The 25,778-nt window shown below is 44.5% G+C and overlaps 3 protein-coding genes and 1 long non-coding RNA gene across 6 annotated transcripts in view; 1 reads left to right on the forward strand and 3 right to left on the reverse strand.

Moving 5' to 3' along the window:
* LOC125898750 (neuronal acetylcholine receptor subunit alpha-9-like) overlaps positions 1-25,778 on the reverse strand; it is a 258,716-nt gene that overhangs the window by 154,761 nt on the left and 78,177 nt on the right. The gene's annotated exons all lie outside the window — the stretch shown is intronic.
* LOC125898771 (olfactory receptor 10J4-like) overlaps positions 1-25,778 on the reverse strand; it is a 37,873-nt gene that overhangs the window by 7,646 nt on the left and 4,449 nt on the right. The gene's annotated exons all lie outside the window — the stretch shown is intronic.
* LOC125898770 (olfactory receptor 10J4-like) lies at positions 7,514-10,660 on the reverse strand. The gene is made up of 3 exons (XM_049592715.1): positions 10,589-10,660; positions 9,825-10,487; positions 7,514-7,722 (listed from the first exon to the last, which is right to left on the reverse strand). Exons 1-3 carry the CDS (start codon positions 10,658-10,660, stop codon positions 7,558-7,560), a joined length of 900 nt encoding a protein of 299 aa, XP_049448672.1. The 3' UTR covers positions 7,514-7,557.
* On the forward strand, positions 18,407-18,916 carry LOC125898802 (uncharacterized). The gene is made up of 3 exons (XR_007450657.1): positions 18,407-18,482; positions 18,663-18,746; positions 18,875-18,916. It is a non-coding gene; the product is annotated as an uncharacterized LOC125898802 (long non-coding RNA).

The raw sequence follows: 25,778 nt of genomic DNA on the forward strand, positions 1-25,778 counted from the left end.
AACTCTAACACCTCAAAACCTGCTGCTTCCACTTCACAATCACTTCTTTAACCAATTCAATATACAAACAACAAGTATAAATAGAGTTTAAAGCTTCAACACTGTACGATAAGAGCAGCTAATGTTAAGCCTTTATGCAAATTAAATAAGTAAGAAAAGATTCAGCTCTTTCTCTAATAGTTTGCAAATGTGTCATCGCCTTCAGACACTGACAAAGAATTTCACTGAAGCACTTTTAAGGGAAACAAATGAAGAACCTTTAACGCTATCATCATTTTTACAAACTGTCTTCTGTGTAATGACATTTCTGTTCTCCTGCTTATAACTGAAAACATATTTGTGAAGTCACACTGTGGAGTTTGATGGCACTGGACATCATTAAAACATTAAAGCACACGACAACAGCACATAATGAAAATGACAGGAACACTCACAGACCTCTGGGGCTTTCAGAAATATCAAACGGTAAAAGCTCCATCTCTCCTCAGCAGACAGACACACAGACAGACAGATGAACAGATGGGTGGATGGAGGAAAATTCACTGTCAACAGAAAACAAGTGCAGAATAATGAATGTGTGGAAAAGAAAAGCTTTGTATGTAACCTAATGTGTGCACGAGCTCAGTGTGACAGCAGCTGTTACACAGTCAGAATGAAACTCTGTAAAAAGCTACAGCTGCACAGCACAAACAGCACGTCTTCATATTTGTCTTTTGAACACAACAGACAGAAAGAAGATCTCATCGTCTCACCTGAATGTGTGAATCTTTGCTGGGCTCAGTCACGTTCAGTCAGATAGAAGCTCAACTTCATCCACGTCCACATTTCGTCTTTTCAGGAGCGACTGAGCATTTTCTGATTCTGATGGAGATGAAGGTGAGACCAAACATATGTTAATTACACAAAGTGACATCACATCCTTTCATTAAAAATATAAATTGTACACAGGACAGTAAGAGAATTCCAAAGGGACCTATTTTTAGTTACCTCTGTGGTTATAAACAAGAAAACATGAGAAACATCATCGTCTTTGTTGCCACGGTAACAACTGCCCCCTTCAACTGTTTATTCTCCTCATTAAAGGTTCATTATAAAAGTAATTACTTTAATTGCTTGTGCAATGTGTGTGTGTGTGTGTGTGTGTGTGTGTGTAGTACCTGTTGTTGTGAAGTTATAAAGTTGGTCTGAGTCACAACTTTAAGAATCTTTCAGAGTTTCAGGGTTCATTTGCAGTTAAATAAAAAATGAATTGAAAAATTGAAAAATGAATTATTTCATACCAGTGACTGTAAATAAAGATGGACGACACGTCTCCAGTGTCCAAACATGAAGCCAAAAATTCCCGGATATGGCCGCCGCCATCTTAAGCTGCAGTATCTTGTTTCTGCCGTCCGACCAGTCACAAGCAGCACCATTGGTTGCGAGCACACTCACTGGCACACACAGCTGTCAATCATGATGTCAAACCCTTTTATTTCATCAAATCACTAATTAAAACCAAAGTTATCAGAAAAACAAACACGTGAACAAACATCAGTGTGATAATAATAACCTAAAATGGCAGAAAGCATCTTTGGAAAAAAATTTATTTGATGATTTTTTTTACTTTGGCCCGTGATCCATCCACTAACATGGAGGGGTTTATTAACTATACTTCAGCCCACTGTTATCTGCATTTCTCTCTGCATCACAGAGAGCTTGTGGGATCTGTGGCGACCTGCCGTGCAGGCCTGGGAACCATTCCAACAACTCACTACAACAAACTTGAGGGCAAGGAAAGGCGGGACCTGGTCCAACGCGAAGTGAGGGCTGGGGTCGAGGAGAAGCGTGCAAGCCAAATGGTGGGATTGAGACAACAGGGCGCATGGACCAGATGGGAAGAAGCCATGGATAGGAAGATCTCATGGCCTGAGTTGTGGAGGGCGGAACCCTACCGCATCAAATTCCTCATTCAGTCTGTCTATGATGTCCTGCCCAGCCCATCAAACCTCTTCTGTTGGGGCAAGGTCGATACTCCAGCATGTCCCTTGTGCCAAGGAAGAGGAACTCAGGAGCAAATCCTCAGCAGCTATCCTAAAGCACTTGGAGATGGCCGCTATCGCTGGCGCCATAACCAGGTGCTGAAGGCGGTTGCTGAGTCCATCAACACTGTTGAACACGTGCGCGGTGATGCCCGTTGAAGTCGGGGGAAGGGGATTCTCAGGCCTACAGCCTCCTGGGCATCACAGGAGCACGCAAGAGAAGAGCCATCAGTACAGCTTCCGAGGCTGCAGAGAGAGCCTCATGATGGCTGTGGATCAGGAGGGACAAGCAGTGGGCGATTGCTTCTTGGACACAGGCCGGGAACTGATCACTCCCAGTCGGGTTGCCTTGGTGAGGGGGTCTGAAGTTGAAAGAGCCGAAACCCCTCATGACCCTAGGTACTATTACTGAGTATCTGTCAAACATTATCACAGAAAACTGAGAACCCTCATGTACTGTTCAGAACAATTGACTCTGTTTTGAATGTCCCACAGCCTGCATGTTTGGAAACATCCATTGATGTGTTTAATAGTTTTCTGCACTTTTTCATTGATAAGGTTGTGTCCACAAGAGCTCTCATTTCTCCACCCACCTTTGACCCCTCTGTCTCTGTTTCTTGCCCAGCTGTGTTCAACAGATTTGAACTTGTGACTCTGTCACTGTTAGAGGATGTGGTAGCTCATATTAAACCATCAGGTTCCCCTCGCGATGTGGTCCCTCCCCACTTCTTTTAAGAAGTGTTCTCTACCATAGTCGGTTCTGACCATTTTAAATAGCAGCCTGTCCTCTGGTGTTGTCCCAGTAAGCTTCAAACATGGAGTAGTACAACCTTTGCTGAAGAAGCCTGGCTTAGATAGCACTGTTTTAGCAAATTTCAGGCCCATCTCCAAGTTGCCTTTTGTTTCTAAAATCCTGGAGAAAATTGTCTGTGCACAACTAAAAACTTTCTTTGATGATTACAATATTATGGAGGTTTTTCAGTCAGGTTTTAAAACTTTGCATAGCATGGAAACTGCCCTTTTAAAAGTTTTTAATGACATTTTAATGGCAAATGATAGTGGCAACTATGTTGTTCTTGTCCTGCTCGACTTGACCACTGCCTTTGACACTATAGACCACCGTCTGCAGCAGCTAGTGGGCATTGGTGGTAGCGCCCTGGACTGGTTCAGGTCCTACTTAGCCGACAGGACTAGGTGTGTTGGTCTTGGTGCCTGTGAATCCTCCTCCGCTCCGCTTTTATATGGGGTCCCACAGGGTTCAATTTTAGGACCCCTACTATTCTCCCTGTATATGCTTCCCCTAGGGTCTATCCTCAGAAAGCATGGTGTCGCTTTTCATTGCTATACTGATGACAGCCAGATATATGTCCCCCTGAGTAAAAGCGATGCCTTTTCCCTCAAACCCCTGCTGTCATGTCTTGAAGATATCAAAGCCTGGATGGCCTTAAACTTTTTAAATTTTAATGAGAAAAAAACAGAGGTGATGGTGTTTGACCCCAGCAGCTCCTGTGTTTCCTTCCCATGTTGATCTGGGTCCTTTGGCCGTTTATGCAAAGTCTACTGTTACTAACTTGGGTTTTAAGATGGACAGTGATTTTAAATTGGACCGGCAAATTAGTGCAGTTGTAAAGTCGAGTTTCTTTCACCTCAGGCAGCTTGCGAAGGTGAAGCCCTTTCTTGCAGATCAGCACTTTGAAGCAGTAATCCATGCCTTCATCACATCTCGGCTGGATTACTGCAATGCACTTTATTTTGGAGTTAGCCAGTCTTCCCTTGCACGTCTCCAGTTAGTTCAGAACGCTGCCGCTCGTCTGCTAACTGGAGTGCGAATGACAGAGCACATTACACCCATCCTGGCCTCCCTCCACTGGCTGCCTGTGCACTTTAGAGTTCATTTTAAGATCCTTTTATTTGTTTTTAAATCTTTAAATGGCCTCGCCCCGCCCTACCTCTCTGAGCTTCTTCACCCCTACGCCCCTGCCCGGGGCCTCAGGTCAGCTGATCAGCTGCTCCTTGAGGTACCGAGGTCCAAGCGAACGCTTAGAGGAGACCATGCATTCTCCGTTGCTGCTCCAAAAATGTGGAATAATGTACCTCTGCACATCAGACAGGCCTCCTCACTGTATGTTTTTAAAACCCACCTTAAAACCCACTTTTACTCACTGGCTTTTCACCCAGCATGAGACCTCGCTCTGTTTTTATTTGTTTGTTGCTGTTTTTTATTGTTTTTTGTTTTAACTGCTTTTTATTATCTCTCTGTTTTGTTGTTTTATGACCTCCAATGTACAGCACTATGGTTGTTTTAAAGCGCTTTATAAATTGAGTTGAGTTGAGTTGAGTTGATGATGTGTCCAAGAAACTGCATCACAGGATGTATGTAACAACCAATCAAATAGCTGTTGATTGTGAAACCATCATGGAATAACCATAATAGCAGCTAACATTACAGCCTGCCTCGATCTAATGACATATATACAGTATATGAATATATGCCTGGTTGGTAAACAGTGAGTGGTTTGTGCAGCAGCACACTAAACATTAAAAGAAAAGATAGGCCAATATATTCAATTATGTTGCTTATTCATTCCATCAAACACTTTGAGTCTTTCTTTCCAACTTTCTCTAAGATGGGAGAAACATTAACTGACATTAACTCTAGCTAAATGCTGAGAGTATTCCTAAAACAAGTGGCTAATGAAGTCGCAGTAACATTGACGTTACGTAACGTTAGCAGTAGCCTAACCGCTAATCATTAGTGGCTAATGAGCTGACGTTAGCTTGCACGTGGTTCAGTAACTAATATATGTTGTGTTTCTACCATTTTAAATGAAGTGTTTCATCACATCACATCATTACCTCGGTCTCGTTCACGTTTCTCCTCCTCTTCTTTTCTTTGTTTTTGTACTGCGCCCCAGAGGGCTTTTGCCTCTTCATGACGATGGCACCCGACTGTCAGTTTGTCACTCAGCAGCATCACATTACAGAAGACGGCAGGTAGCGGGGGGAGGGGGTTGCGGTTAGGGACCATGGCGAAATTGATGCTGCCTGCCAGAGAGGCAGAAGGATGCCAAGCAGGCAGAAATTTAAATTAGAAATATCATTTCATTATTATTTAAAGATGTATGGCTATATGTACTGTTGTTGTTTTGTAGTGTATTCATGTCTAATTTTTCAAATAGAATGGGGAAGAAAAAAAAAAAAGACACCTCACTCCCTGGCGCTCTCTGGCATGCTGGCACCTATAGCATTTGTCTAACCTGCCCTATGGGGGGCACGGCCCTGCCTTTGTGGGTAACACAGCAGCAGATCTGAACCTGCTCAGAGTCCTCCTGATGGACTCTCGCAGCTCCTTGTTCCTCAGACTGTAGATCATCGGGTTTAGGAAAGGAGTCAGAGCGGAGAACAGCACAGACACAATGATACGGTCCTAAAACAAATCAAATATAGATTGAACAAACTTTAATAAACACATGAGGTTCACTCTGCCATTTGCCACAGATCCTGATGATGACAAAGTTGGTCAGTCTGTCGTCCAACACTTTTGAATGTTCAGATTTCTATGAAATGTTCTGTGAAGGCTTGTGCTCCCCAACCAGCCAAGCAGCATCAACATGATTCCTCTTATTGTTGGTGACCATTAAACTTTGGGGCTGGTGCCTTTTTAATATTTTGTTTGACAAAGTATTTTCAAGACCAAATGGACAAATGCACATTTAATTTGCTGTGGATATCATCATCTGTGGGAGAGGTAAGGCTACATTGCTCTCTTAGTAATTTCCATATTTTAGCGCTGCTAAGCTTTTTAAGTTCATTTTATACTAATGTAAACTTGTGTCTCTTAATTTGTGTCGGGGCTGGAGTTTGTATGGATGTGTATGACAGAGGATTTTGTTTTTGTCACTTGCTGTGAGGAATAAACGGAGATCGCCTCTTCATATCAATACAACGCAGACATCACAAGAGTCCACAGCTTACAAATGTACACGTATTGATTAGTTGGATTCTCCAAAGGCTAAGTCGATGTTAGTAAGCCAACGCCACTAACAGGCAGAGTAGCATTTCTTTTACTAACCCGGCACCTTTACACACCACAGATCACAAATATTTAGCTCTTAAACATAACTACATTGAGAGAGGAAACTTAAAGCTTCCACTCTCACATGCTCCATTCTTCTTCTGACTCACAATGTGCTCAGAGGACCTTTGTCCATCTCTGTAGTTATCTCTGCTGTCAGCCATTTTGTCGTTGCTTTTACACAAATTTCAAATCCTAGAATAGTAAAGGAGTAGCCTGCCTTACTCTGCTTCTAATTGGATAACCCTGACATTCTTACCTTAACCCAAACAATTCCCACTCCCCTGCCTAAACCTGACCAATCCAACCAATGAAAGCAAGAAGTATTAACCAATCATAGAGTGTAGGGCGGGTCATTCCTTCACTTTTCTAGGGTTTGCAAATTTGCATTTCACACACACACGCACACACACGCACGCACGCACGCACGCACGCACGCACACACACACACACACACACACACACACACACCTTTTGTGTCTTAGTCTTTAGTTTAGGATATGTCGTCTGTTTTGATTATTCTCTTGTGAATAAACACATTTGGAATATCATGCTGTTTATTAAATATTGAACAAATAAATCTTGTCAACTTCTCCTATATCTAAAACAACAAAATCCTTCAGTCTGTACTACTGATAAGTAATTTTGCTTATAGTTATATTCTAAGTATTAATCAGAGTTCAGAATTAATGCTACATGATATAATTAATAACTAGTTTTAATTATCATAATTATTTCTGATAGAAATTTTAAAACTTAACCATGACCTCAAACCTTACCAAGAACACAACATTAGTGATGGAAATAATGAAAATACAGATACTTTCAGAAAAGTGAGGTACCACCAGCATCATTTTTTAATTCAACAAAGTTATTGCACGTATACATTTTAAAATGGTAAATTAATTTAGACAAAATTTTTCAATTCAATTCACAAGCACCATTCAGACACATATTCATACACTGGTGGCCGAGGCTGCAAGACAAGGGGCTACCTGCTCATCAGATAAACATTCACATCAGAAAGCTCAGCCATCGGAAGCAGTTTTGGATTCAGTATCTTGCCCAAGGACACTTTGACATGTAGACTGCATGGGTCAGGGATGGAACCAATAAGCTTCTCAGTGGTGGCTCTACCTACTGAGCCACAGTCGCCTCGATGCCGATGGTCAAAAGGACCATTGTGGCCATTATTTTTTAGTGTTGATGTAGATTTAATGTAATAAACTTTGTGTATGTGTTAATAAATATACAGAGAGCAGAACAACATTATATGTTTGGCACAATGTACAATTCCAAAAGACCAGTTTAAATTCATATAATTTCTAAATAAGTTTCTGTGCATGACAGTCTTTTTAATCCCAAACAGACATCTGGAGCCCTGTCCTGGATATTCAGCTGTCTTTTCTGTCTCCAGTTTGTGGGTGTGTGGTGAGCAGAGCGGCAGCTTTCCTCTCCCAGTCAGGACACTGTGTTGACGTCCTTTGTGGGTAACACAGCAGCAGATCTGAACCTGCTCAGAGTCCTCCTGATGGACTCTCGCAGCTCCTTGTTCCTCAGACTGTAGATCATCGGGTTTAGGAAAGGAGTCAGAGCGGAGAACAGCACAGACACAATGATACGGTCCTAAAACAAAATCAAATATAGATTGAACAAACTTTAATAAACACACGAGGTTCACTCTGCCATTTACCACAGATCCTGATGATGACAAAGTTGGTCAGTCTGTCGTCCAACACTTTTGAATGTTCAGATTTCTATGAAATGTTCTGTGAAGGCTTGTGCTCCCCAACCAGCCAAGCAGCATCAGCATGATTCCTCTTATTGTTGGTGACCATTAAACTTTGAGGCTGGTGCCTTTTTAATATTTTGTTTGACAAAGTATTTTCAAGACCAAATGGACAAATGCACATTTAATTTGCTGTGGATATCATCATCTGGATGAATCCGAGAGGTCGGGGCAGAGTACAACACAGTGTCGGTGATGCACACTTAGAAAGATATTCATGGTAACCAGAGGGTCAGTCCTGAAGATTTTGGCCTTCTTCTGACTTTCCCTCTATCTAATACATATTCACTGATAGCATCAGGGCATAAGAATGGTTACCTGTAACCAGAAATAGATATGTGAAAGACTGCAGGCCAGACTGCCACGAATTATACTATACATGTCATTCTCCGGAGGATTTATAACTTCATGACTAATTTCTCTGCGCCACTCCCAACACTGCTCTGATGGAAAGAGTCTACAGCTGATGCTGCTTTTCAGATTAATGCTTACACAGGCATGCTAACACGCTCACAATGACAACAAGTTGATGATTCGCAGGGATAAAGATTGTCAAGTTCGCCATCTTAGTTTAACGTTTCTATCCCTCTGTGCAGATGACAGCCGCGGCTCAAAGCAATGTGTTTCCAATTTTGTCCATCAGTCCCATTTATGTGAATGTATTATTACAATTTGACACAAATGTCCTCTTGTACTCAATGATGAACCGGGATTTTAGTAGTCATACGTCCAACATCAAGGTGACTGTGACCTCGTCTGTCTCATTCTTGTGAAAGCGCTATCTCAAGAACACCTTAAGGGAATTTTCTCAATTTAAGCACAAACGTCCACTTGGACTCAAAAATGAAATAGAATGATGCCTGCAAGCTCGTTCAGGCTATCAGCTCAAGCTGCACTGATTCATACACATACACTACTCTATTGTCGATAAAACACATCCTCTTCCCAGCTCTCCCTTTGCTTTGTCAATGCCACTGCTGCCCTGCATCAGCACTGCTGCTCGCTCTGTCAGCCCCACCTCCACCCCAGCATCCACCTGCAGGCTCCCGCTAAGGGGGGAAATATTTAATCATAACTGCCCAATATCTCATGTGAACATATCTGCGGGGAGCGAAGAGTTAAGACACACTGAAAATGTGAGTTGACTGAAGTCATTAGAATTTGGTGGTCAAAGGTCGTCACTTTGACCTTGCATCCATCTCATTCTTGTGAATGCAATTTCTCAAGAAGGCCTTGAGGGGGTCTTCTCAAATTTGTCACAAATGACCACTTAGACCTAAGAGTGCACTGACTAGAATTTTTTTGGTCAAAGGTCAAAATGTAACTGTGTACGAAGCGATAATTCTAGTTGTGTGCTAACATGACACATGAAAATGATCTGGTGAAAGCACTCGGTGAAAACTCAGAGGTTCACCAAAGTAATTGAGATTAATCCCGAGGGGAACATGAAAGTGCGTACCAAACTTCCTGGCAATCCATCCAATAGGTTAGTTGTTGAAATATTTTGCTTGAAACCATAAATATCAACCTCAAGGTGGAGCTAGAAGACAAGTCAGGGGATCATCAACGTTATTAAGATACATCCTCTGGGGACCCTGAATATCTGAACTATAGCAATCCTTCCAATAGTTGTTTACAGATTTCGGTCTGGACTGAAGTGGTGGAGTGACATTTATAGAATCAGACTCAGCGACCCAGTCTGCTGAGAAGGGCCACAGGATGTGACTGAAAGCTTTGGAAACACAAATGGACCCAATCTTGACATTTGTTTGTCAGGCTTCTGCTTCAAAGGTCAAAAATGAAACTCTGAACTCTTTGCGAGTCTTATTTAAAATACTGGTTTTGAAAACAGCACTCTTAATCGTATTTTTTGGTAGACATATATGAGACTAAAACAAAGGCAAAGGTAAGTATTAAACCTGAATGATTTGTCTCGTACCTCAGGTGAAAACTTTCCCACCCTGTAGGAGATGTATACACACGAGGCCGAGCTGTAAGAGATGGACACCACAGTCAGGTGGGCGGCACATGTCCTGAAGGCCTTTAGTCTTTGAGCGACACCCATCCTCGATATGGAAACACCAATCAGGATGTAGGAGGTGAGGATGAGGACTCCTGTGGTCAGTAGCGCCAGTATGACGAAGGAAATGGACACAATGTTATCTATGGTGGTGTTACCACACACCAGGCGCCGTACAGAAGACAGGTCACACCAGCCATTCCTCACCACATTGGGGCCGCAGTAAAGCCGCTGCCAGGTCATGGAGGTAGCTGGTAGTGTGCAGAAGGCGGCAAAACTCCAGGCTCCTGCGATGAGGAGCAGCCGGACGGGCCGAGTCATGACTGCCGTGTAGCGCAGAGGGTTGCAGATGGCCACGTAGCGGTCATACGCCATGACAGTCAGGATGGCATAGTCAGTTACACCTAGCTGAAAGAAGAAATACATCTGGAGGAAGCAGCCTGGGACGGAAATGGTATTCACGTCTGTCAGGAGGCCCGACAGCATTTTGGGGATGGTGGTGGTGGTGAAGAGGATGTCCACGAAGGAGAGGTTGGAGAGGAAGAAATACATGGGAGAGTTGAGCTTTGAATCAGTCAGCACCTGCGTGAGAATAAACAAGGTGAGATTAAGACACTAATAATTCCATTTTAGTCAGACTGAGGTAAAACTGATGAAATGAACTTTAATAGATTATTTTGTACCACAAAGATGATCATGCTGTTTCCTCCCAGGATGATGATGTAACCCAGAAGCAGGAAGACAAAAACTATCATCTTTTTCTCACCAAGGCTGGCGAGGCCCTGGATGATGAAGAAAGTGACGCCATCAGGCTTCCAGGTGCCGTTAACAGAGCTGGATCTCTGATTGGTCAACAAGGGCAGGTATGAATCTGGAGAAAGAGTGAGGTAAGGGTGGGGTTAGTCAGGCATGTGCATACACGGGGTGTCTCTCAAAGTCAGGGAAAGAGCCTCACACTGCCAAATTTCAAGGAGGATACGTCATCGTCCCGCCGAAGGACTGTTCCAATGTCAAGGATCCTTGTGAATTTCACAGAGGATTGAGTCCTTCTTTCAGAGAACGGATGCATGTGTGGATCCTCTGCTGGTATAAAATCCCCTCAATGCTTTGCACACACGATTTGCTGGAAGTGAAGGCGGGGCCTCTTAAATGAAACTTGTGCCAGAGGAACTGGGCAGGATTTAGACAAATATGTCATTTATTTGGATTAATGTCTCCACGAGTTTTTAAAAAATACTGACAGAAACCTCATAATTTGCACTTTCCAATGTGTCCACTGCCGAATAATGAGATTTTTAAAATAAGGTGATTTAGGTAAAACATAAAAGTTTTTAAATAAATCATTTACAGCAGAGATGGAGCGCTAAAAGTCACGTGACTCTGAAAATACAGTTTAATCAATCAATCAATCAATCAATCAATTTTATTTATAAAGCCCAATATCACAAATCACAATTTGCCTCACAGGGCTTTACAGCATACGACATCCCTCTGTCCTTATGACCCTCACAGCTGATCAGGAAAAACTCCCCAAAAAAACTTTTAACAGGGGAAAAAATGGTAGAAACCTCAGGAAGAGCAACTGAGGAGGGATCCCTCTTCCAGGACGGACAGACGTGCAATAGATGTCGTACAGAAGGGACCTACACCTAAGGGAAGCATGTATAGAATGAATAGGATTGGTCCGAGCACAGAACCTTGTGGAACTCCAAAACAAACTTTAGTATTTACAGTTGTTTAAAATTTTACATCAGAGAGTGCCAAAATGACCACAGTACCCTGAAACACCCGGTGACACTTGTTAGCCTGTTCCAATGTGTGTTCACTGAATGGTAGGAAGGACTCTGTCTCTGCAGGATCCTTCCTTGGAAGGACTCATCCTTCCAAGGAAGGATCCTTGACTTTGAGAAACACCCACTGACTCCAGGTGGTGCTGAAGCATCTGCCCTTTTGGCCTCTGACTAGATAAGCGCTCTTTACACCCAACATTTTATTCTATTTCTTATTAATTTTAGATTGTAGTTTATCAATTTGGCCCATCGCAACAATTTTTAAGTAAAGTGTGGTCCTCCTCCAAGAACCGCCACCTTATCCTGGTGGAGGAGTTTGAGTGCCCTAATGACTCTAGGAGCTATGCTGTCAGGGGCATTTTTCCCCTGGTAGGGTTTCCCATGGCAGATTGGTTCTGGGAGAAGGGTCAGACATAGAACGGTTCAAAAGACCCCTCATGATGGAAGACAACAGGAGATCATGTACCCGGCCCCGGAGGGTTACCGGGGCCCCGCCCTGGTGCCAGGCATGGGGTTGGGGCCCGTGGGCGAGCGCCTGGTGGCCAGGCCTTTGCCCATGAGGTCCGGCCGGGCCCAGCCTGAACCAGCTACATGGGCTCGTCCCCATGCAGGCCCACCACTTGCAGAGGGATCCAGAAGGGAGTGGTGCATTGTGGATTGGGCAGCAGACCAAGGCGGGGGCCTTGGTGGTCCGATCCTCGGCTACGGAAGTTGGCTCTTGGGACATGGAATGTCACAGCAGGGAAGTAGCCGGAGCTTGTGGAAGAGGTTGAGCGTTACCAGCTAGATATCATTGGTCTCACCTCGACGCATAGTTCTGGCTCTGGAACCCAAGTCCTTGAGAGGGGTTGGACTCTCTCCTTTGCTGGAGTTGCTCTGGGTGAGACGTGGAGGGCCGGGGTGGGCTTTCTGATCGCCCCCAGACTCTCTGCCTGTACATTGGAGTTTACCCCAGTAGACGAAAGGGTTGCTTCCCTGCGCCTTCGGGTCGGGGAACGGGTCCTGACTGCTGGTTGTCTGCGCTTATGCACCAAACAGCAGTTCAGAGTACTACCTTTTTGGAGTCCCTAGGATGGGTGCTGGACAGTGCCCCGACCGGAGACTCCATTGTTCTGCTGGCGGACTTCAACACTCACGTGGGCAATGACAGCAGGACCTGGAGGGGCGTGATTGGGAGGAACGGCCTGCCTGATCTGAACTCGAGTGGTGTTCAGTTATTGGACTTTTGTGCGGGTCGCAGTTTGGCCATAACTAACACCATGTTCAAACATAAGGATGTCCATCGGTGCACGTGGCACCAGGACAGCCGAGGTCACAGGTCAATGATCGACTTCGTAGTCGTATCATTTGACCTGCGGCCATATGTTCTGGACACTCGGGTGAAGAGAGGAGCAGAGCTGTCAACTGATCACCACCTGGCGGTGAGTTGGATCAGGTGGCAGGGGAGGACGCCGCATAGACCTGGCAGGCCCAAACAAGCAGTGAGGGTCTGCTGGGAACGCCTGGTGGAAGAACCTGTCCAGATGATCTTCAACTCCCACCTCCGGGAGAGCTTCAATCGCATCCCGAGGGCAGAGGGGGACATTGAGTCCGGATGGGCCTTGTTCCGCTCTGCCATTGTCGAGGCAGCAGTTGCAAGCTGTGGCCGCAAGGCCACTGGAGCCAGTCGTGTTGGCTGTCAGGCTGAAGAAGGAGGCCTACAGGGCATGGTTGGTCTGTGGGTGTCCGGAAGCAGCTGGCGGGTACTGGCGGGCCAAGCGGAGTGCAGCAGCGGCAGTCACGGAGGCAACGACTCGGGCGTGGGAGGAGTTCAGTGAGGCCATGGAGAAAGACTCGGCTCGAAAGATCGATCGGCTCCAAAGAGGTTCTGGCAAACCGTCCGGTGCCTCGGGGGGGAAGGCAGCAACTTGCTCACACTGTTTACAGTGGGGGCGGGGAGCTGCTGACGTCAACTGGGGACATTGTTGGGCAGTGGAAGGAATACTTTGAGGAGCTCCTCAATCCCACCAACACGAATTCCAGTGAGGAAACAGAGCCGGGGGTCTCGGGGGCGGGTCGTCCAATTTCTGGGGCAGAAGTCGCCGAGGTAGTGAAGCAACTCCGCTGCGGTGGAGCCCTGGGGGTGAATGAGATTCACCCTCGATATCTCAAGGCTCTGGATGTTGTAGGGCTGTCCTGGCTGACACGCCTTTGCAACATTGTGTGGACATCAGGGGCAGTGCCTCTGGAGTGGCAGACCGGGGTGGTGGTCCCCATTTTCAAGAAAGGGGACCAGAGGGTGTGTTCCAACTACATGGGGATCACACTCCTCAGCCGACCCAGTAAGGTCTACTCCAGGGTGCTGGAGAAGAGGGTCCGGTCAATAGTTGAACCTCAGATTGAGGAGGAGCAATGTGGTTTTCGTCCCGGACGCGGAACCGTGGACCAGCTCTTTACCCTCGCCAGGGTGTTGGAGGGGGCATGGGAGTTCGCCCAACCAGTCCACATGTGTTTTGTGGATTTGGAGAAGGCTTATGACTGTGTCCCCATTGGCATCCTGTGGGGGGTGCTCCGGGAGTATGGGGTTGGTGGCCCCTTGCTAAGGGCCATCCAGTCCCTGTACCGAAGGAGCGCGAGTCTGGTTCGTGTGGCCGGCAGTAAGTCGGACCTGTTCCCAGTGAGAGTTGGACTCTTGTTCATAACTTTAATGGACAGAATTTCTAGGTGCAGCCGAGTGGTGGAGGGTGTCAGGTTCGGTGATGGGAGTATCTTGTCCATGCTTTATGCGGATGACGTGGTCCTCCTAGCCCCATTGAACAGTGACTTCTGGCTCTTGCTGGGACGATTCACAGCCGAGTGTGAAGCGGTTGGGATGAGAATCAGCACCTCCAAGTCTGAGGCCATGGTCCTCAGCCAAAAAAGGGTGGATTGCCCACTCCAGGTCGGGGGGGGGGGGGGGTCCTTCCTCAGGTGGAGGAGTTTAAGTATCTCGGGATCTTGTTCAAGAGTGAGGGTAGGATGGAGCGGGAGATTGACAGGCGGAGCAAGAGATTGTTTGACAGGCGGATTGGGGCGGCGTCAGCAGTGATGCAGGCGCTTAACCGGTCCGTTGTGGTGAAGAGGGAGCTTAGCCAGAAAGCGAAGCTCTCAATTTACCGGTCAATCTAAGTTCCAACCCTCACCTATGGGCACAAGCTTTGGGTAGTGACTGAAAGAACGAGATCGCGAGTACAAGCAGCCGAAATGAGTTTCCTCAGCAGGGTGGCTGGGCTCACCCTTAGAAAAAAGGGTGAGGAGCTCAGACATCCAGGAGGGACTCGGAGTAGAGCCGCTGCTCCTCCACATCAAGAGGAGCCAGTTGAGGTGGTTCGGGCATCTGGTAAGGATGCTTTCCGGACGACTCCCCTGGGAGGTGTTTCGGGCACGTCCAACCGGGAGGAGACCTCGGGGCCGCCCCAGGACACGCTGGAGGGATTACATCGCCCGGCTGGCCTGGGAACGCCTCGGGGTTCCCTCGGAAGAGCTGACAGATGTGGCTGGGGAGAGGACTGTCTGGGCTTCTTTGCTGAGGCTGCTGCCCCCGCGACACGGACCCAGATAAGCGGAGGACAATGAGTATGAGTACGAGTACGAGTGTGGTGTACGCCCGACAACTGCATCTGAGTTGAGCCCCTCGCCCTTCCTCTCCCTGATAGCAGAGCTGAAGAGAGACAAGACATTCAGGAATGTGCATAACTTCATATCCGTTGGATTTTCCTGGACAATCTATCCAGAGTCTGTTACATTAAAATTAAGGTCACAGGTTTTAAGTTACTTCCTGTTCACTAACTTTTGATACTTGAAGTACTTTTTGTTGCTAATGCCTCCAAGCTTTTTTTTTAAGTAACATTGTGAATGCAGGACTTTTACTTGTAAAAGAGAATTCTGATTGTGTTATATTAAGATGTAAATACTTCTTCCACTGCAGGCATGAAGCAAACTTAAGATCAGCAGAACTGAGCTGCAAGAGAAATTGTCAAGAAAGCTTCAAAGCAGGAAAAATACGTGTTAAAAAAAATTGAAAGTTGAGGTTATTTTGTGTCACGTGTTCTCAAGCTCAAGAAGAAATAACTGTAAAAACACAAACAACTAATTAAAACAAAACAAAACAAAACAAAACATCCTTAAGGGACTCACATACATTCCGTACACAACACTGTCATGTTTGCTGTAATCGTTCCTCCTCATCACACTGGCCATTTAAAGATACCAACATCCTCACAAATATTAAGTAAAAATCTCCAGGCCTTGTTTTGTGCTTGAGCCATCTGAGTTAATCACATCGGGTGGGAATCTTCTAAAGGTACAGATAAACAGTTTCACTGTAAAAGAGGTGGAACATAAACCCAATCTGTCCTGACAGTCTAACAGACTGAGAGAGGATTTATCACCCCAATACTTTCAGGCTTTAATATGCTCAAAAAAAGAAGAAATATCATGGAAAACTGAGAATAATGTGATTACTATTACTTTACTCATTTAGCAGTCTGTGCAAAAACAATTAGGAAGTAAACTCAAAGTCAATAAAACAGGTGAAGGATCAGAATTTGACAAAGGCAGCATGACCTGAAGTGATTGAATCTGAAGGTAAAGCTCTTTCTTTCTCTCTGGAGTCGAGTACATGGAAACTCTAACACCTCAAAACCTGCTGCTTCCACTTCACAATCACTTCTTTAACCAATTCAATACACAAACAACAAGCATAAATATAGTTTAAAGCTTCAACACTGTACGATAAGAGCAGCTAATGTTAAGCCTTTATGCAAATTAAATAAGAAAGAAAAGATTCAGCTCTTTCTCTAATAGTTTGTAAATGTGTCATCGCCTTCAGACACTGACAAAGAATTTCACTGAAGCACTTTTAAGGGAAACAAATGAAGAACCTTTAACGCCATCATCATTTTTACAAACTGTCTTCTGTGTAATGACATTTCTGTTCTCCTGCTTATAACTGAAAACATATTTGTGAAGTCACACTGTGGAGTTTGATGGCACTGGACATCATTAAAACATTAAAGCACACGACAACAGCACATAATGAAAATGACAGGAACACTCACAGACCTCTGGGGCTTTCAGGGGAAATATCAAACGGTAAAAGCTCCATCTCTCCTCAGCAGACAGACACACAGACAGACAGATGAACAGATGGGTGGATGGAGGAAAATTCACTGTCAACAGAAAACAAGTGCAGAATAATGAATGTGTGAAAAAGAAAAGCTTTGTATGTAACCTAATGTGTGCACGAGCTCAGTGTGACAGCAGCTGTTACACAGTCAGAATGAAACTCTTTAAAAAGCTCTACAGCTGCACAGCACAAACAGCACGTCTTCATATTTGTCTTTTGAACACAACAGACAGAAAGAAGATCTCATCATCTCACCTGAATGTGTGAATCTTTGCTGGGCTCAGTCACGTTCAGTCAGATAGAAGCTCAACTTCATCCACGTCCACATTTCGTCTTTTCAGGAGCGACTGAGCGTTTTCTGATTCTGATGGAGATGAAGGTGAGACCAAACATGGTTAATTACACAAAGTGACATCACATCCTTTCATTAAAAATATAAATTGTACACAGGACAGTAAGAGAATTCCAAAGGGACCTATTTTTAGTTACCTCTGTGGTTAAACAAGAAAACATGAGAAACATCATCGTCTTTGTTGCCACGGTAACAACTGCCCCCTTCAAATGTTTATTCTCCTCATTAAAGGTTCATTATAAAAGTAATTACTTTAATTGCTTGTGTGTTTGTGTGTGTGTGTGTGTGTGTGTGTGTGTGTTTGTACCTGTTGTTGTGAAGTTATAAAGTTGGTCTGAGTCACAACTTTAAGAATCTTTCAGAGTTTCAGGGTTCATTTGCAGTTAAATAATAAAATGAATAAATTTGTACCAGTGACTGTAAATAAAGATGGACGACATGTCTCTAGTGTCCAAACATGAAGCCAAAAATTTCCCGGATATGCAATGGCGGAGGTGTGGGGTGACAGGGGCTGGCTGTGGCCACCTCACGCTGATTCCTGGCCACCCTATTGGCCACCCTGGCCTGACCCCAACCACCGTAACATTAGTAATCCAGTATCAGTGGACCAGAGCACACCCATAGGCCAGTCACTACTGAGTGCCGGCGGGGCTGTCCAAATGCGAACGAACAACAGATATTCACAGGTAAGCTGTAATATCAGTGGGGAGATTCGCGTTTTGACGCTAGCAAGCTAACGTTAACTAACAGGAAAAGATAGCAAAAAGTAAGCATTGTCTAACTTCTTTATACATCAGTGAAGTCATCCTTAAACTGTTAAGTAAGCTACATGAGGCAAAAAACGATGTATCGTCACGTGTGTTTAGTCATTCCAACTAAAGTCACATTACTTTTTGAATAATTTTAATAACAGGGAAATTGATGTTTTTAATGTTCAGTAACTCCCCCAAATAAGTTAAATCAAACATAATAAATATGTCATAGTTTGATAAGTTGGGCTGTCAATTTTATGAATGTATTTGTTTAGTTAACTTTGCTAGTACTAGCTATAATGATGGTGGTCCTGTTGATATGTTCTGCATTTTGCGTTGGTGTATTATGTCAGAGCAGCACAGACATGAAGAGAAAGACAGCAGACATAGCTTCCTTCTTCAGTAAGGGAGCAGTCAGGAAGAAGAAGCCAACTGAGGCACAGAATGACAGACAGGGTGAGCAGATAGAAGAGACAGATTCAGAGAGTGAGAGAGAGGAGTGCCCAGTGAGTGGAGTGGTGCAAAGTCAGCCTCCAGGTAAAACGTTACAAACCCTCTCACACATGCACTTGGCCATAGTGTTACCCTCTTTGACAATGTCCACTAGTGTGTTACGTTCATGTACAGATCATGTTGAAAATTAGTTTACATGAATTTTAAAAACCTTTAAAAAAAATAGTTTCAGCGCCTTCAAGTCTGACACATATTATTTTTCAGTTGTTTCCAAAAGAGCCCAGCAGACAGACTCGGAGAGTGAGAGTGAGCAGCTCCCCCATACCAGTGGACCAAGAGGGCCTCCAGGTAAAGCTTCTCTTGTGTTGCTACCCTCTTGTTTATTCTGTCTATTAAACACATCATGCAGAAACTATGTTATCAAACCTTTTGGAAAACTATTCAAACACCTTAAAATCTGAAAAATCTATTTTTAGATGTTACTGACCTCATCAGCAGACAGACTCAGAGAGTGAGAGACAGGAGCCCCCACCGCCCACTGGACCAAGAGGACCTCCAGGTATACTCCAGGTAAATAATATGCCTGTTCATGCATGCTAGGTTATCAATTGATATAATATTGTGAGATAATAAAGCTTTAATTTGGCATGTCTACACCGCAACATAACACGATAAACACCAAAATAAAAGAAGACCTCACCAATATGCTGACTATCATATCAATGGTGCTATCTGGTATTATTGTAGACACAAATATACCATTTAAAATTTTAATTTAGAGAAGGACAACATGTCCATTTGATTTCTAGAACTGGTACTTTTTCTGTAGTAGCTGTGTATCCTGCACAATTCAACTGTCCTACAGTATACATTATGCACTATATCCAGTGCAGATGTTGTGATTCAATATGACCACATTTAACAGCAACACAAACAAAAGCACCTGTACACGGTAAATAATCAATAGCAATTTGGAACATGTCACATGTACTTACTATTTTATGTATTTAAATGTATATTGTTTTACTGATGAGGTGAATAACAACAACAGTCTGTTAACTCTTCCTATATACATTTATTTTATCTCCTTTTATAGACAGAACAGAATAGGGTTGCTCGATTATGTAAAAAATAATAGTAATAAAAAAAACAAGACACAGAAAATGTGTGGAACATATGTACAGTTGCAGTATGTACGGCTGTACTATGTGAAGAGCCTCAGGGACACCTGGGATTGTTCCTCAAAAGCCTGGTTTGTTCCCTGCAAAGATTGTTGCCCCAGTAGCTAATAAGCTATTCAGCAGGCTCCAGATTAAGCAAAACAGTGCTAGATTCATAAATAAGTTTATGAATTTGGAATTTAACATATTCCTTCCTTTGGGGCGACAATCTTTGAAGGGAAGGAACCAGGCTTTTGAGGAATAATTCATCCTCTGAGGGGGGAGGTTGAGCGGCAGGAGGGCTCTGACGGAGGGATTCCAGGAGAAGCCGCTCAATCTGTGCCTGCCTGTCTTGCTCATCCACCCCCCTGGCTCTCTTCCTGGTCCTCCTCGTCACTGTATAAAATGGACACATCATATTTTGTGAAACTACTCCATCCAATCAACGCAAAAGATGACAATATCCAAGTTAATATTTGTTACACTATTGAAATCGGGCAACAGACAAAAAGACATGAGTCAAACATGAAAGGTAATCAAGACAGTACTTGTCATAGTGTCACAGTACACTTAATGAAAAAAATATACTCGTACCATAAAAAATGCAATCCAACTTTTGTCATGTACATGCCGTTGGGCAGTCTTGCAGCAGCAGGGACAGCATCATCGCTATCTGCCTCACTTTCAGAGGACTGATATCGTGGCTGGTCTGTAGTAGTGACAGAGATGTCTTAGTTTTTTGTTTAATACATACAGTATATTAATTGTCTACGTCATTCTAACTTTCAGTGTCAATTACAGCACATAAAGCATTTAATGCACCCATTAATACATCATACAGTTCCACTCATAGTAATATCTAACCCTTTAATGCAGTGAGCCCTTAATGTACAGAAAGAAATGATCCCAGACTTACTAACTTCTAGTGTTTTTATGTTCTTCAATTGGGTTGTTCTATCCATTCTTCACATTTTGAATTGCAGTTTTGGTGTACGTTAGGTGAGAGTACAGATTAGTTCGGGGTATTTTCACATTTTCTCTCAGTTATTTAGTGCAGGCTGTGAAAAGAAATCTCTGTCTGTAACGTTACTGTGACATCTATACAAGTCAGTTATCCATTTACACAAAAAACATTTTCAATACTGTACATGTGTGCGTCTTCATTTGTCAACAAACCTCCGATATCAATCCCTGATGGGCCTGCTGCTGTCTCTCCCTCGTCCTCCAGCTCGACTGGCCCTGCTCCAGACTCTGTCCACTCTGTCTCATAGTCTGCGGTCCTATCTTCCTCGACCCGACCCATGTTCCCGCCCGTCTCCCGCGGTGCAACAAAGGGGTCGAGGAAAGATAGGACCGCAAAGTACCTCCATTTCTTCCCTGTCCCTGCTGTTGCCCCTCTCTTTTTCTCTGTCTCCTTCTTTCTTTCTCTTAAATAGGTGTCCCTGAGGCTCTTCCATTTTCTCCGGCAAACATCCACTGACAAACACACGTAAATTAACTGGTCAATCTAGTAAGCCAGACAAGTAACTTTAACGTTATGCCGGGAAAGCCAGCTATGCTAAGTACAGCTATGCTAGTGCTAACGTTCATAGTACAGTACAACCGATAGCTGCAAACAAGCAACAGATATTTACAGAACTTACCAAGTAATCCAGCTTCCTCGCTCACCTTCACCCAGGCCTGCTCCTTCCTGTTCCTGTCCCTGTACAGCATCATTGAGGTGTCATACAGTTCGGGGCATCCGCACACCGCTACTATCAACTTCTCCTCCATATTTGACTGGCACCAGGCAGGGCGCGAGAACGTCAGGACATCAGTGATGTCGGGACAATCTCAGTGTTGATTGGTTTTCACGGCACAGCGTCATGCAAATTCGCCTCAAAAGTTCAATACTTTCAACTTGAGCGATGAGGCGATGGACGCGAATTTATCGCGCCGCGCCTACGCGTGTATCACGTCCATCTCCCGCGTCTTTGCATTGACTTTGTATGTAATCTTGACGCGCGAATTTGCGAATTTGCGAATTTGCGAATTCGCGTTTGGTGGGAACAGAGCATAAGTCCTGATGTCATCTACAGAGGACATTGAATAAAAGGTGTATTTTGAAAAGGTTAAAATTACTCTGGATTTCTGAAATCTCTCTAAATTAAAGTTAAGACCCTTATGTTCAGGAAACTAATTAAATATTAACAAAATAATCATAACTTTTGCCAGAAAATGATCAATTACCACTCTGGCAGCAAAAAACAAGAAAAATGTAATGGCAGCCGTTTTAAAAAGGGTGTGTGTTTGCCCTGTTAACCCCACCCACATAGTGTTTACATCATTAGAAAGCCCTGGATGTCCTCTTCAGAACACAATTTGACCCAAATGCATAGCATAAAGAATACTTGTGATAACCAGGGGGGTGTAGAGGACCAGGACACAGACCCAGAGCTGAGCAATGAACACAGGTTTATTTGGTGGGGGAAAGGTAGGTTGGAATCGAGAATGGGATCCAGGCAGTGAGGCAGTGGAGGGGCCTGGGGAAGGCAGAGGAGCAGAGGCGTGGGGAGAATGGTGATGGCAGGTGGAGGGTAGCGGTGAGGGGAGCCGGTGGCTGGAGCGGGTCCGGGGAGGCAGCGGCTGAGCAGGAGAAACACAAGGTAAGCACAAGGAATACACACTGAAATCTACACAAACTGGAAGTCGGCCTGACGTGAGTTACTGCTTGGTGAACTGTAACAATCTGGCGGAGAATGACCAGAGAGCCGGAGTATAAGAGCTGAGTGGTGATGAGGTGATGAGCTCCAGGTGTGCGTCCTGTAGCCACTGCCTGCGCCAGGGACCTGCCCCTAGGAGAGAGTGAGACACACAAGGGAGGGAGCGGAGAAACACAGGCGTGGATATGACAGTACTTGAGTTACACTAGTTGCACTAATGTCGTCCACAGAGGAGGATAAACATCTCAGTCTGTCTCAGTTGGATGAATGGTCACAAGTCTATTACTTTTTTAAGCAGACTGAAGGGCCTGGATCATCCGTTAGATGTAGAATGGGAAAATAGTTACACAAATTGTGTGATCTTGATTATTAATCTCTTCTGTAGTTGAATAATTGAAGTTGCTTTTTTGTTCTTTTCTAAAATAGACATATCCAAATGAAGAGCTGATGGACCGGTCCAGCCACATCTGAAGCTCTTTCCTAGAACACTCCAGGGTGACAGGAGGAGAAACTTTCAAGCCTCATGGTACCATAAACACCCATGGCTCGAATACTCACAGAGCCAAGACTCTTCATACTGCTATGCATGCAGGCATTTTGGCCTCCCAAACACAGAGTCAGCGTTTACTTCAGTGTTGGGGTGACTGTGCCATTGTGGTAAATACACCACAGGCCCTGCAAGCAACATTAACAGCTGCTGTGAAGGCCTATAGCAGACTGGGTCTCACTGTGAACACTGTGAAGACGGAGGTACTCTACCAGCGGAACTCCCTTCCCCCAACTCGACCACCATCACCTGTCTTCAGCATTAACAACACACCTCTAGCAGTGGACAATGATGTCCAAAACCGGATAAAGGCTGCTTCAGCCTCCTTTGGTAGGCTGCGCAAGAAGGTTTTCCTGAATAAGGACCTCAGCATACAGACCAAGGTTGCAGTCTTCCAAGCTATCTGTGTCTCCACCCTACTCTATGGCTGTGAAGCATGGACCCTGTATCACCATCACATCCATCAGCTGGAGAACTTTCACATCAAATGTCTCCAGCGCATCCTTGGACTAACTTGGCGCGACTGTGTACCACACACGGAAGGCCTGAAGAGAACTGGTACCAAGAGCATGGAGGCCACTTTACTTCAGTACCAACTGCGGTGGGTTGGCCACATCATCAGGATGACAGAGGACAGACTTCCACGGCAACTGCTGTATGGTCAGCGATCTGCAGGAGGTCAAAAGTGGAGATACAAGGACCAGCTCAAAACAACGCTCAATAAATATGGGATACAGTACACACAGCTGGAAAGCACTGCCACGGACCGTCCTCTCTGGAGGAGACTTTGCCAAGCTGGCATTCAGCACCTGGAAGAGGAGAGGAGTGAGGCGAGGGAAACGAAGTGCCAGGGGAGGAAGATGGTCACTGCAGCCAAGGCGACAACAATTACTGACTTCATATGCCCTCACTGTAATAGACCTTGTGGCTCACGCATTGGACTTCATAGTCACCTCAGAACTCACCAAAAGAAGAAATAGAATGTCATCATCGGATACGATGGACTACCATAAGCAAGTAAGCAAGGGGTACAAGAACTGGGAAAAAAAGAAACATACAAAGATGGAGGATTTGCTGTACATGTAAAGGGAGAGGCTTACATAAATGCAATGATGGCTTGGAAGGAATCTGAGCGAGGAGAAAAAGCAAATGCATCTTTAATGAGTACCCTAAATAAAGAACACAGTAAGCAGATACAGGAAAATCGTAACTACATCAAAACTGCAGCTGAAGTCTTGCTTTTAACTGCAACCCAAAATATGTCACAAAGGGGTCACAGGGAAACAAGCATTGCAGACAACACGGGAAACATCTTGGCTATATTGGATGCAATTGGTAACCATGACCCAGTTGTAAAAAAGAAACTGACAGGGCCTCGCAATGCAAAATACACCAGCCATCAAAGTCAGAATGAGATTTTGGATACATTAGCTGAGATGGTATGCTCTTCTATCATAAGTGAGGTCAAGGAAAGTGGTGTCTTTTCTGTAATGGCAGATGAAACTAAAGACACAAAAAAGAAGGAACAGATCTCTTTTGTGCTGAATCTGCAGACCGCCTCGATGCTGCAGGATTGACAGAAAAAATAATCCAAGTATTTGAGAGATATGGCCTGGACTACAAAAGTAATCTGGTTGGGCAGTCGTATGACGGTGCTTCTGTCATGAGTGGCAAGCACTTCGGCGTTCAATCTCGTATTAAGGATGTGGCGAAGCAGGCCTTTTATGTCCACTGCAATGTTCATAGTCTTAATCTGGTTCTTGTTGACACAATCAAAGCAGTCCCACAAGCTGATTGCATTTTTGTGTTGTTGCAGATATGTATTTATGTCTGGCTCTTATGTTCACACCAAGTGGCTTAACACACAGAAAGAATGTATGCTGGAGCACCCAGAGAGCTTCAGCGGTTGAGTGACACAAGGTGGGCTTGCTGGCATACAGCTTGTCGTACCGTACTTGAAAGACTACCTGCTATTACACGTGTCCTTGAGGAAGTTGCTGCAGAAAACCATGGAGATAGGAGCACTGATGCACGGGGCCTGCTCGCTCAAATTGACCTGCAGTTCATTGGCCTTTTGGTGACATGCACCAAGGTTTTTGGTGATGCAAAATCTCTCTCTGACATTCTGCAGTCTCCCTCTCTTGATTTGTGTTCAGCTGTAGATCTAGTTGAAGCCCTTGTGCAAAGTTTTCAGGACTACAGAGATGAATTCTACTTTGAGAGGCTCTGGAAAGAAGTATTAAATACTGCTGAAAAATGCAATGAGGAGAAAGAACCTGTTCCAAAAAGAAAGTCAAAACAGAGCAGAATGCTAGATGGACATACTGTCATGTCTTCTGTAGGTGAGCGTTCTGAGCAGACCAGGGACTCTTTTCGTACCAGCCTATTCTACCCTGTGCTCGATAACATGCTCAGTGAGCTAAAGAGACGATTCTCAAAACCAAACTGTGCAATAATGATGAGGATTCAGGCCTTAAATCCTTCAAGTGCTACATTTTGCCAAGAGGAGGCTCTATTTTCATTTGCTTCAATATATGCGTGTAACATAGACGACCTCAGGGATGAGGTGCACCAAATGAAAAGAGTCCTACAGAGGAAGGTAGCATGTGGCATACAGAAGCCCTCTAACATAGTAGAGCTCACTAACATGATTGAACCTCTTAAAGAGGTATTCCATGAGCTCTTCCGATTGTGTAAAATCGCCATTGCAATACCTGTAAGTACTGCTTCCTGTGAACGCAGCTCTTCCACACTGAAGCTGGTAAAGACATACCTGCGTTCCACCATGGATGATGACAGACTGAGCAATCTGGGTGTTTTGAGTGTGGAGTCCGGGCGAGCAAAGTCAAAGTGACATGGAGACTTTGTAAATCGCTTTAGTGCAAACCACAGCAATGGCAGAATACAGCTGTTGTGAGATGGATGATAAGATATATTTTATCCGTCAGAGAAAATCCTTCCAGTCATGTGT

Source organism: Epinephelus fuscoguttatus, linkage group LG12 (genome assembly GCF_011397635.1).
Source record: "Epinephelus fuscoguttatus linkage group LG12, E.fuscoguttatus.final_Chr_v1".
In the NCBI taxonomy this organism is placed as follows: domain Eukaryota; kingdom Metazoa; phylum Chordata; class Actinopteri; order Perciformes; family Serranidae; genus Epinephelus; species Epinephelus fuscoguttatus.